Source organism: Rana temporaria, chromosome 3 (genome assembly GCF_905171775.1).
Source record: "Rana temporaria chromosome 3, aRanTem1.1, whole genome shotgun sequence".
Classification (NCBI taxonomy): domain Eukaryota; kingdom Metazoa; phylum Chordata; class Amphibia; order Anura; family Ranidae; genus Rana; species Rana temporaria.
Window position 1 is genome coordinate 138,072,614 of NC_053491.1, and position 13,708 is coordinate 138,086,321.

Sequence of the window (13,708 nt, forward strand, 5' to 3'; positions counted from 1 at the left end):
GGTGACTCAGTTCAAGGCAAGAATGACTTGTTTATCCTTGGCTCGCAATCGTTGTGTGCTTTCAAGGGGACATGTACCTATATATCATTGTAATGTGATCCTTTTTATGTGTTTGCCTCTGATTCTTATTAAAGGACTCCACATGCTGTATCTAGAATGGAAATGCATCGTAACGCTATAGAAAAACAACCTCCTTTTACACATGCTTTAGGCCCCTTTCACAGGGTCGGGCCGTTCAGGTCCGCCTGTCAATTTTTTTTTGGGCGGACCTGAACGGCCACTCCATTCTTCTCTATGGAACGTCAGATGTCAGCTGTGACGTGTCCTCTGACATCCGAGTCGATCCGCTAAAATCAGACGGATGCCGATATGTCGCCAAATGTCCTTTGGCGGATCGGATTGGGTGAGATCTGATGAAAACGGACTTGCTGTCTGTTTTCATCAGATCTCTCCATAGGAGACAGCGGCGCTGGACAAGCCCCTCCCCGCTCAGTGAGCAGAGAGAGACCTGTCATTCACAGGCTCAGCGGAGATCCACGGAGAGATCTTTCGCTGAGCTGGCAGACTCCGCTGCGACGGATCCGCCTGGTATGAAAGAGGTCTAAATGAGTATGAAGCAAAAGCTTTCCCTTTTTTTTCAAATTTTAACACTGTATTCTATATACGGATTTTCATTTAGATAAATATAGTGCATTCATAAAGTGTTCAGACCCCTTTCGCTATTTAAATTTTGCTATGTTGCAGCCTTATACTACAGTTGTTAAAATTCATTTTTTTCTCATTAATCTACACTCTGTACCCTATAATGACAAAGCGAAAACAGAATTTTAGAAATGTCAGAATTTTTTTTTAAAGTGGAGTTCCACCCATTTTTTTATGTTTGTCTGTGCTGCATGCTCTAATCTCATAGTTTTCAGAATGGACAATTTTTATTTAATTTGTTGCTTGTAAATACCTTTATTTTGTAGTCCTTCATTACTTCCTCCTCCTTATTTGCCTAGGCTATTTGCAAGGGTTTCTGGGATAGGCATCATGTTTCCCAGTAGTCCTTGCAAACCTGACTGAAACCTATTACATTGCTTGTGCACTGAGCATGTGCGAGATATGCAAAGCTGAAATCCAGGAAGTCATACAGTCTGGCTTCATGATGCCCACACTTAAGATGGCCATGGTCTATTTCTAGATTATAAACTATCTAAATGCTGTAACAACCTAACAAAACGGACCTTAGTTTACAGAATAACTTTACTAGAATACATTAAGCTTGTGTATTACAGGGGTATTTATATATAAAAAGTGAAATTGTGGGTGGAACTCCCCTTTAAATCCCAAAAACTTTTTTATTAATAAATTGCTCAAATATAATCCGTACATTTAATCATATAAAACAATACAAATGGAAAACATAATGGGACATAAGTGCATATAGTATGAGCAATAACCATGTACGATGCAACTATAGCATTTTTATTCCCCCCCCAACCCCAAGATTACTACCAGCACACTCAGAACCTTTTATATCTAAACGGCATAATTAATTTCTTTAACTGACGGATTCTCCCGGGTCTGGTGTCAGAAATGTCTAAATTTATTAAAAATAATAAAAACTGAAATATCACAGCCATAAGTATTCAAACCCTTTACAACGTGTGACATTGAGCTCAGGCTCCTCCCATTTCTCTTGGTCATTGCGGAAATGTTTCTTCACCTTGATTGAAGTCCACCTGTGGTAAATTCTATTTATTGGACATGAGTTGGAAAGGCACACACCACTCTAGAAAAGGCCTCACGGCTGATAGTGCAATCTGTATCAGAAGAAAAGGAATTGCCTGCGGAGCTCAGGGACAGGATTATTGCAAGGCACAGATCTGGTGAAGGCTACAACGATTTTCGGCTGAACGGAAGGTACCCAAGAGCACAGTGGCCTCCATATGAGTACTAGGTAGATTCAGGTACAAGAGCCTACAGTTACGGCGGCGTAGCTTAGCGTGTTTAGGCTACGCCGCCGTAGTTAGCTAGGCAAGTACATGATTCACAATGTACTTGCCTGCTAAGTTACGACGGCGTAGCCTAAATCGGAGGGCGTAAGGGCGCCTAATTCAAATGTGTTGGAGGGGGGCGTGTTTTATGCTAATGAGGCTTGACCTCAAGTTTTTACGTTTTTCTATTACTGCGCATGCGCCGGGCGCCTACATTTCCCAGTGTGCATTGCGGCTAAGTATGCCGCGCGGGCCTATTGATTTTGACGTGGACGTAAACGACGTAAATCCCGATGCGCGGACAACTTACGCAAACGACATAAAAAATTTGAATCTCGCGGCAGGAACGGCGGCCATACTTTAACATTGTTATTCCACTAGGGCCTAGCTCTAACTTTACGCGGCCTATCTCTTACGTAAACGGCGTAAAAGTACTGCGTCGGCCGGGCTTACGTTCGTGAATCGGCGTATCAACTCATTTACATATTCTACGCCGACCGCAATGGAAGCGCCACCAAGCGGCCATCCGAAATATTGCAATCTAAGATAGGACGGCGCAAGCCGTCGTATCTTGGATATGTTTAAGCGTATCTCTGTTTGAGCATATGCTTAAACATAAGTCGGCGTAGATTCTGAGTTAGGTCGGCTTATCTACTGATAAGTCGGCCTAACTCTTACTGAATCTACCTATATGTCATAAAGCCCAGATCGGTGGAGATCTCCACACAGGATCTCATTAGGTTCTTGGTCACCTGTCTTACTAAGGCTCTTCTCCGATTACTCAGTTTGGCCAGGCACCAGCTCTTGAAAGAGCCCTAGTTGTGCCAATGCTCTTCCATTTGAGAATTATGGAGGCCACTGTGCTCTTGGGAACAGCTTCAGTGCTCTTTTTTTTTTGTAGCCTTTCCCAGATTACTCCCGCTTTAAACAAGCTGCTAGCGGGCTTCAGCACCAATTGAAGCTTTAGTAACACCAAACACAAAATCTTGATGGTTGCACGCATTTCACATTTCAGCTACAACTGGACTTGCACCTTGGACCTTTATAGACCATACAGTCGAGTCCTGGCCCACCTGGAGCAGCAGGCACATGCACCAATTGAAGCTTGTTAAAAGCCTGCTAGCAGCTTGTTTAAAGTGCCCATCAGTACGCCAATTAGGATCTGTGTGTAACATTTACAAACTGGAGCTGAATTAAAAGCTTCAACAAAGCTTGCTGAAAGCTCTGCAAATGCTTTGTCAATGCTTGTTGTTCACACTGCTCTTATACAAGCAGAAGGCCATGTGAAACTGGCCAAATAGTCCAGTGGTGCTCAAAGTCCAAAATATCCCAAAATTTCAAAAATGAATTAAAAAAAAATGTGCTGCAGGTAAGTCCTCCACCGCATCCCCCAAGATGTGCTCTAACCTGACTGATTCGGTGGAGGACTTATCTGGAGCATGTGTTTTTTTTTTTTTTTTTTTTCATTCTCCGCACTGATTCTTTTTTGGACTTTAGGCGGTCTTTATTATGATTTATGTTTAACGGTGATTTGTTTATTTATATATATATATATATATATATACTGTGTGTGTGTATATATATATAAATATATATATTTGCATCCATTGTGCAGCACATTTTGCATAGAATGGCCCGATCCTCCTCTTCTGGGGTCCCTCGGCGGCTCCTCCCCCGTAATAAATAGCCCCCCTGGGTGAAGCGCTCTCCTGAGGTGGTTACCTTGCGGGCACGCTCCCAAGTCATTCATTAGGCATCCATAGCTGCTAAATGTATGACTCTGCCCCGGCGCCCGCATCATTAGAATTGATTGACAGCAGCAGGAGCCAATGTCTGCTATCTATCTTTTCAATCAGGAAACAACACCACCCATAGCTGGTGTGCTGACCCCCGAGAAGAAGAAAACCGGGCTCAGGTAAGTAAAACGGGGGGGCTTGCGTGATTGCAAGAAGTTTTCTCACCTTACTGCATCCTACATGAAGGTTTACAACCCCTTAAGCCCAGCACTATTGTTGAACTATTTATTTGCACCATTTGCGTTAGCAGCTTCACTGCAGAGCAATTCATATCTTTTTTATATATATATATTTTAGGGTTTGATTACTCCCCCCCCATTCGCAATTTCTGCTGCTGGGACAGGAGCACAGTGTGCGGAGGAGATACGAGGGTGATAATTAACACCGTTCTATTCGGATCTGATATTGATCCTGTGTTAATTAGCCTGTGTACAGAAAGGAGGAGGAAGTGAAGCCCACACCAACTCCTGGCTCTCCCGTCCTCCCTGCTGCTATCTGTAGTAAGGTCGGCAACCCAGAAAGCTGTGCGGGCCGCCGTCCTTATTAACTGATGACGCTCACACAGCTTTCTATGTTTCTGACATTTGCTCACACACCTGATTGTACAGGGGTTGGGACAATTTTTTTCCCCTTTTGCCGCAGCACCCCGATTGAGAAACACTGGTCCAGACTATGTAGCGTACAGAAAAACAGCAGTCTGTACTAAGATGTGTAGAGTGCAGTGGTCTTGGTTGTTTAACACTCAGCACAAAGTACAGAACAAAGTGGTCCAGAGTGGGTGGTGTGCAACATGTCATACAGGATGCAATGGTTCAGAGAATGGAATTAATAGCACTACATAGAGTGGAATAGTCACCCCTAATAGAAGGCCCTTTTATGGTGGTTATTGTAGAATCTCCCTATTACAATGGTGGTCAAACAACCTCAGGAAGGGATCGTAACGATTTGCTTCTCTCTTATTCTCACATCTATGTGTTATTTTCTTTTTTTAAATGACATTGGAACAGCCAAGAGCCACAAGTCTTAAGTGAGTTGGACATGAACTGTTCGCAGTTTTCCTTCAAAAGGGCTGTCCAATACTGTACCCTGTTGTCAACGACACAATATAAAGTATATTGTGTTCACAGTGATGTGGCAACATGTAGTGCTTATGGCACAAGGCTTCACATGTTTGCACCAAAACTATTCAGTTGTGCCTAGTATACACAGGCCAAGTGTTGGGAGATATCAGCCAGTTCAATAAAACCCGTCTGTCAGTTGGTACGACAGAAGCCAGCCGAGCATGCTGGATAACCAGCAGCCGATTGGCTCCCAATCAGCGCTCTTAGCCAATGGTGGGATTTCTATGCATCAGAGGCAGCACGGACAGGGGAGGGCTGGCAGCCTTAGGCCTGGGGGGAAAGCCCAGTCAAGTGGCCCAAAGAGCGTGGAAAAGTGATGGATCGAGGAAAACAGTCTAAGATTTTTCAGGATCACAAGAGTCCGCACAGAGCCTCCCCTTACATCAGAGTCTATACAGAGGCTCCCTTTACATCAAAGTCCGCACAGAGGCCCCCCTTACATCAGAGTCCGCACAGAGGCCCCCCTTACATCAGAGTCCGCACAGAGGCCCCCCTTACATCAGAGTCCGCACAGAGGCCCCCCTTACATCAGAGTCCGCACAGAGGCCCCCCTTACATCAGAGTCCGCACAGAGGCCCCCCTTACATCAGAGTCCGCACAGAGGCCCCCCTTACATCAGAGTCCGCACAGAGGCCCCCCTTACATCAGAGTCCGCACAGAGGCCCCCCTTACATCAGAGTCCGCACAGAGGCCCCCCTTACATCAGAGTCCGCACAGACTCCATATACATCAGATCTGATGTAAGGGGTGTTCTGGGAAACTTGATTTAAGGGTGCATGCTGTGGACTATTGTGTAAAGAGGGTCTCTGCTCACCAAAGCCTACCCCCCCTCCTTTTTAACAAAGTCCACAGAGCACCCCTTTTTATACACTGGGAGGCAGGAGAAATTAGAGAGGGTGAGCTTACCAGGATGGAGGCTGATGCGCAGGCAGGCTGTCTGATGCTTTTTTGGGTTCAAACTTCCTGTCCAGTGCCAACACATGCCCGGGGAGTGTGGGCAGGGCAGACTCAGAAGGAGGAGGAGCAGATGAGCTCTATCTCTCCTCGTGTCTGTGCAGAGAGAGAAGGGGATTTCAACGCTGGTGTGCGCTGAGGCTGAGCTATGTGTGAGACGAGACATAGCTCAGCTCTGCAGCCATCTACCTCGGAGCTGACACAGGCACGGCTGCACAGTGGGAGGTGAGCAGCGGCCGTGACCTGTGTTAACAGAGCTCCAGCAGGCATATTCCTGCTCTGCAAGAACAGCATTTGGTAGTGGCGGCCGGTGGCTGTGTCACCAGCCCGGGGGGAGATTTCCACCCTGCCCCCCCTGCCAGCCCTCCCCTGAGCACGGACAATCCAGAAACCAGGGGGCAGGACATGCTTTATAGCAGTGATGGCGAACCTTGGCATCCTAGATGTTTTGGAACTACATTTTCCATGATGCTTCACTACACCGCAGAGTGCAGAAGCATCATGGGAAATGTAGTTTCAAAATATCTGGGGTGCCAAGGTTCGCCATCACTGCTATATAGGCTTATGAATCAGCAGTGACCATGCTCATAGCCACACCCCCTGCAACATCTTCTCGTCTCACTTCAGTGTTAGCAGCTCACAAGAGAGTGAACAACTGTCCTCTATATTCAGGAGCAGTGCAGCATTGTTGCGCCAACGTGACAGGAAGCTACATTTGGTGAGCTTGACTGGCAGGATCAACAGATATTGATGTGACGTTTTCAGGAGGACGTTGAGAAAACTCTAGGCAGTTGCATTATTAATGAAGTAGTGCAGCACCTGTTTTTTTAAAGGGAGGCTATAGTTCTACTATTAAATGTTCTGTGCTTACTTTGCAAAGCGTGAAAAAAAGCATTTTAACACTTTATGGTATGTACGTGCATCATAAATATGCATTGCTGCATTTTTATAGCTACAAAATTCTTACACTTTATTATAAATTTGGAAAGTACTATCAAGGGATCCGGTTTTATTTTTATTGCTGCTGTTTCCATTTTCCATTGTTTGCAGATATTTTTTTCCTTTGTTTGTAAGCCATTTCCTTCCACCCACAAACAACCCTCGATAATCCTGCAGCAGTGAACATAGGAGTTTATTCCATAGCTTTCCTTTTTTCTACATTGGACTAAAAGGAATACATGCCATGAAATTTCATAAGAGAAACCCTCCTTGGGGAGGAGAGAAAACATTCTGGACAGATTTGTGTTTCTAGTTATCCAGCTGTGTGCAGTCAGCAGCTGTGTAGCCATAGTAGATAGTGACCTTTTAGGAGGAGATTGCGTGGTGGACTCACCCTGCAGGTAGAATCAAAGACCAAATCTAGTTGAACGCATCTAGATGGCTCTCTTTTTTTTTTAAATATCTCCTTTATTAAACTTTTTTCATTACAAAGAAAAAATCACATTACATAAATACTTAAAACACTACACAAACACATATACAAATACGGTCTCAATATACCCCTTCGTAAAATCTAGTTATAGTCCTTTTCTCCAGGAGGTCCACTAACCTATCACATAAAAAGATACCCAAACCTACTTTTTTTGGTCCAACTAATTAAGAGGGGGGATAAGAATACACTAAAAGAGAACTATAATGGCAAAAGGATAACAGAAGAATACAAAGGGGAAGGAGGGAGAGAAGGGAGAGAAACACTGGAGGGAGGAAAAAAGAAAAGGGAGGGGATAAAGGAAAAATAGATTTGGGTGTTATAAATATTATGTGTAACTTTAAGAAGGCTTCCCATTCCAAACCTATTTATATGAAGAGAAAAAAAAGTGGAAGGGAAAATTTTATTTTATCGTCTCGGATGGTAAAGCTTCCCATTCCTCTTGGGAAAAACCTGCCAGTTCCTGTAAATTCTTGGCCTGTCTTGCAGGAACGGCACGTTTGAGATCTCCCCAGAGTGGCTCAATGATATTGAATTCAGAAGACCGAGATGGCCACTCCAGACCCTTCACTTTATTCTTCTGTAGCCAATGATGGGACAACTTGGCCTTGTGTTTTGGATCATTGTCATGTTGGAATGTCCAAGTACGTCCCATGCGCAGCTTCCTGGCTGAAATGTTCCTCCAGTATTTTTTGATAATATACTGCATTCATCTTGTCATCAATTTTGACCAAGTGAAAGTTTTTGTGTTATCATTCATATTCTCTGAAAAATGGCCAAGAAATCATAAATTCTGCCAGGGTATGTAAACTTATGAGCACAACTGTACACAATACTTGTATTTTAGCTGAGATGTAGTTGTAAAGGCAGAAGATTATTATTATTATTATTTATATTGATGCATTCAAATAAAAAGCCTTCTGTGTGCAGCCGCCCCCCTCAGCCCCCCTAATACTTACCTGAGCCCCATCTCGATCCAGCGATGTTGCGCCAGAGACTCAGCTCCTTATTGGCTGAGACAGCAGTGAAGCGCCATTGGCCTCCGCTGCTATCAATCAGTCAGTGAGCCAATGAGAAGAGAGAGTTGGTGGGGCCCAGCCACGGCTCCATGTCTGAATAGACAAAAAAACTCAGCTCGGGTGCCCCCAAAGCAAGCTGCTTGCGTTAGGGGCACTCAACAGGAGGGAGGGGCAGGAGTGCCAAAGAGGGATTCGAGAAGAGGAGGATCTGAGCTGCTCTGTGCAAAACAATTACAAGGAGCAGGTAAGTATAACATATTTTGAAACAAAAAAAAATTAGACTTTATCACTTTAATGTTTCTAGCCCTCAATACAGTGACTTTGTTAAAAAGAAGTGTAATGAAATGTCAGTCAAGCAGTATATCATGTTGCAGCCCTAAACATCCAAACCTCCTCAGTCTTTCCTTCAGTATTCCCTCAGCAATTTCCTCCTCCGCTAAAGATGGACTTCTCATTCCAAACCTTTCTAATTCCACGCTCTTCATTTGCCATGTAGCTGTCTTGTGATAGACACAGTTGCTGCTTCTTTGTCAAGCTGTGTAAATGCTCATCAAATCATTTTATTACCTTTCACTGCAGGAATACTCCCATACAGAGGACACTTTACGGAAAGGATGACTAATTTCACTTCTTCACAAATCTACTTTACCATTATAGAAATATTTTGGCCATAATTTACCAGTTAGTTATATTGGTCACAGTTGAAAGGATACATAGAATTTTCAGTAGTTTTTACTCGGTAGGTCAACTTTTTCATTGCTTCCGATGAATAAAACTTGGCTCTTTTGTAATGACGTTTTTTTGTTTTTTGATAAATAAGCCAGGTTTTGTAGAATGGCTTGGATCTTCATATGAAAGCCTTAGGCCACGATAGGGTAAACAGAGGACAACGGTCTGATGGACCGTTTTCATCGGTCAAAACCGATCGTGTGTGGGTCCCATAGGTTATTTAACCATCGGTTTAAAAAAAAGCCAACTTGCTTTAAATTTAACCAATGGATTCCTAACCGATGGGAAAAAAACGATCGTTAGTAGGCACAACCATCGGTTAAAAATCCACGCATGCTCAGAATCAAGTCAACGCATGCTTGGAAGCATTGAACTTCGTTTTTTTCAGCACGTCGTTGTGTTTTACGTCACCGCGTTCTGACACGATCGTTTTTTTAACCGATGGTGTGTAGGTGCGACGGACCATCAGTCAGCTTCATCGGTTAACCGATGAAAACGGTCCATCGGTCCGCTCTCATCGGATGGACTGATCGTGTGTACACTACATTAGTCATTGTGAAGGATGTGAACATCTGCTTGTGATGGGGGAGAATGCTCCTTAGATGACTGTGGGCTGTGTCATTTTGGAAATCCTTGTGGACATGCAGAAAGACTTCATACTGTTGGATAAAATATGTACACGGTATACTTAATATAAATTTTAAGGGTTTTCATTGATCTCTAGAATGTGGCTTCAGAGCCTTTTATAGATACTATGGGCCAGATTCACATAGAATTACGTTACTCCACGGCGGCGTAACGTATCCCATTTACGTTACAACGCCGCAGGTTTACAGCGTAAGTGCCTGATTCTCAAAACTCTTACCTGTAAACTTGCGGCGGTGTAACGTAAATGCGCTCGGCGCAACCCCGCCCAATTCAAATGGGACGGGCACCATTTAAATTGGGCGCGTTCCCACGCCGAACGTACTGCGCAAGCTCCGTCGGGTAAATTACCTGACCTGCATTGCGCTAAATGACGTTGCACGGACGTCATTTGTTTAGACGTTAACGTAAATGGCGTCCAGCGCCATTCACGGACGACTTACGCAAACGACGTGGTTATTTAAATTTCGGCGTAGGAACGACGCCCATACTTAACATGGCTTAGAACAACTAGGGCGCAGCCCTAATTTTACGCGACGTAAAATGTCGGATGTCGAAACTGTCGGATCTTAGGGCTAGCTATGCGTAACTGATTCTATGAATCAGTCACATAGTTAGGACGGCCGTAACACAGAGATACGACGGCGTATCAGGAGATACGCCGTCGTATCTCTTTTGTGAGTCTGGCCCTAAATGTCCTTAAAAACAGGAGGCTGAATGCTTATATGTGTGTGTATATGTATGTGTGTGTGTGTGTATGTGTATATGTGTGTATATGTATGTATGTATGTATGTGTGTGTGTGTGTATGTGTGTGTGTGTGTGTGTGTGTGTGTATATATATATATATATATATATATATATATATATATATATATATATATATATACACACACTGTCTCCATTTACAGACTAGAAGAGTATGTTCGTATGTTCCCAATGCTCAGCAACTCTTATTTCACTTCTTCATCTCCATGTAGTGTACATGTTGGCCCTTTATTACACAAAAAACATCTGGTATAATAGCAGACAGATTCACTGTTGGATTACTTAGAAGGGTTTGCTAGGACGTAAATGCATGAGAATAGTCAGCTGATGGAATACAGCACCCTAAAGATCTACTGGGGGGGGGGGGGGAACTGCCCAAATCTAGACCTTATATATAGTAGGGTTCCACGGATACTGATATTGGTGCCAATGCCAAGTATTTTGACAAGTACTCGTGAAAATTCTTTGATGCCTTCGGATACCTTTGCAGTACAGTTTGAGCCCATAATGTCCGAATTGCATGTGGTTTCCCGCACCGCTCCTGTGTGAACCCAGGCTAAAATCACAGACAAATCTGGGTTCACACAGGAGTGGTGCGGCGACCCGTATATGATTCGGACAGGCACTGCATTCCTGTTCAAATAGCCTATTGATTTTATATGGGCTCAAATTGCACAGCAAAGGTGTCGGTACTTGGTACCGGTGAGTACTTGACCGACAATATCGGTACGCCGATAAAAAAAAACTCAGTGCAACGCTATTATATACAGTTGTATTCAAAATTATTCAACCCCCCACTGAAATTGATTGTTTTGCCCAGTTTGACATTGATTTTGATCATTCAGTCATCCTGCTTACAATTAAATCAAAGAGGCACGTGTAGGTCAGACAAATATAACATAACATTTATAATAAAATAACCACAAATGTCTTTTCTGTGCTCACATCATTATCAGTTTTATTCAACCCCCAAGTGACATTCAATCTTAGTACTTAGTACAACATCCTTTTACAGTTATAACAGCTTTTAAACGTGAAGCATAGCTTGACACAAGTGTCTTGCAGCGATCTACGGGTATCTTCGCCCATTCGTCATGGGCAAAAGCCTCCAGTTCAGTCACATTCTTAGGCTTGAGCACTGCAACTGCTTTCTTTAAGTCCCACCAGAGGTTCTCAATCGGATTTAAGTCTGGTGACTGCGATGGCCACTCCAAAATATTCCAGCCTTTAATCTGCAACCATGCTCTAGTGGACTTGGAGGTATGCTTGGGATCATTGTCCTGTTGAAAGGTCCAACGTCTCGCAAGCCTCAGGTTTGTGACGGACTGCATCACATTGTCATCCACTATCTCCTGTTACTGAAGAGAATTCATGGTACCTTGCACACGCTGAAGCTTCCCTGTACCTGCAGAAGCAAAACAGCCCCAAAGCATGATTGACCCCCCGCCATGCTTCACAGTAGGCAAGGTGTTCTTTTCATCATAGGCCTTGTTCTTCCTCCTCCAAACATAGCATTGATCCATGGGCCCAAACAGTTTCATCAGTCCACAGAACACAATCCCAAAACTTCTGTGGTTTGTCCACATGACTTTTGGCATACTGCAGTCGACTCTTCGTATTCTTTCGAGACAGCAAGGGGGTGCGCCTGGGAGTTCTGGCATGGAGGCCTTCATTACGCAGTGTGCGCCGTATTGTCTGAGCACAAACTTCAGTACCCACATCTGACAAATCTTTTCTCAGTTCCTCAGCAGTCACACAGGGACTTTTCTCCACTCTACGCTTCAGGTAGCGCACAGCAGTCAAAGTCAGCATCTTCTTTCTGCCACGACCAGGTAGCGTTTCAACAGTGCCCTTTGCCTTGAATTTGCGAATGATGCTTCCTATGGTGTCTTTTGGTATGTTTAACATCTTTGCAATCTTCTTATAGCCATTGCCCTTCCTGTGAAGAGTAATCACCTCTTCTCTTGTCTTCCCGGACCATTCTCTTGACCTCACCATGTTTGTAACCACACCAGTAAATGTCTAGAAGGAGCTGAGTATCACAGTCATTTTAAAGCTGCCTAATTAATGCTTATTAGGCTTTATTGCTGCTCCTTGACATCCACAGGTGTTTTCAATACCTGATTGAATACACTTCAATGAACCTCTGTTCTTCAGAGTGGTAGTCTTTAAGGGGTTGAATAATTGTGTAAATGAAGAATTCACAAAATAAATATTTACTACTGTATTACAAAACCAATTGATGTCATTTTAGTTGCATATGGTTCTTTAAGAAGTCCTTGTAGGATTTCATTCTGAATACAATTACAAATGTACACTAAATTCCCTAAAACCCTTTACAGCATTGGGGGGTTGAATAATTTTGAACACAACTGTACATTATATTGGTAATGTCATGTTTGGTTGATTGTGTATGGAAGGTCATTCATGCCCCAAATCGATGACTTCTGTAGTCAGATATGTAAGGCTTTTCAAATGAAAACTATTATTATATCTGTGTTAGTCTTCAAATTGATCCGAGGATCTCTGTGCCGCCCCTTGGATGATAGGCCCAAGCTGCACATCCAAGTTAAAATTAAGCCCCATCACCTTTTTAAGTATACCTTTTAATCTTTATCTCATTTTTTGTTATGCTTATTTTGTTTTTGTTTGTTTTTTGTAGGCGATACAAAACTTCATACAGAACGAGGAAATATCACAGTAGGTATGCATTTGACCTATTTTATTTTCTATTAAATCTGCTTTCAGTGGCTTATTTGTGTGTGTAATACAGTATAAAGATATAATATATTACAGTATGATAAGTGTGTGTACAACATACAGTATATATCAGGGCTCAAAATTTCAAGTCCTGAGCTACTAGCCAGGCCTCAAGGCGTACTCGCCACCAGTTGCCCCGCCCAACCCCTACCATGTCCCCCCCCAGACACGCCTTCATAAATTATCTCATGAAATGACACTTAAATGTTTTATGCAGAATTAAGTTATAAAAATAAATATTAACAACAAGTTATCCGTGCCCAAAAATGCAGCCTTCCCATGTCTACCAGTGCAGCCAGTGTCCCCAGTGCAGCCACCTGTACCCAGTGTAGCCACTGCAGCCAGTGTCCCCCGTAGCAGCCAGTGTCCCCATAGCAGCCTACCTGTGCTGAGTGAGAGGAGCGGCCGCTGCTGCAGCCTGGTTGTTCAGGGAGGAGCAGCAAGGAGAGGAGCCGCCGCCGCCGCCGACTGGTTGTTTAAAGCGCGGGGAACATGACAGCTTTTAATTC

At 43.6% G+C, this 13,708-nt stretch overlaps 1 protein-coding gene across 2 annotated transcripts in view; it reads left to right on the top strand.

Moving 5' to 3' along the window:
- FAM185A (family with sequence similarity 185 member A) overlaps positions 1-13,708 on the top strand; it is a 99,154-nt gene that overhangs the window by 61,972 nt on the left and 23,474 nt on the right. The window contains exon 5 of one of the 2 annotated variants that reach the window (XM_040343477.1): positions 13,102-13,143. The exons of the other annotated variant lie outside the window; for it this stretch is intronic. Within the exon in view, the coding sequence (XP_040199411.1) occupies positions 13,102-13,143 (42 nt within the window). The remainder of the gene's footprint in view (positions 1-13,101; positions 13,144-13,708) is intronic. 2 annotated transcript variants of the gene reach the window in all.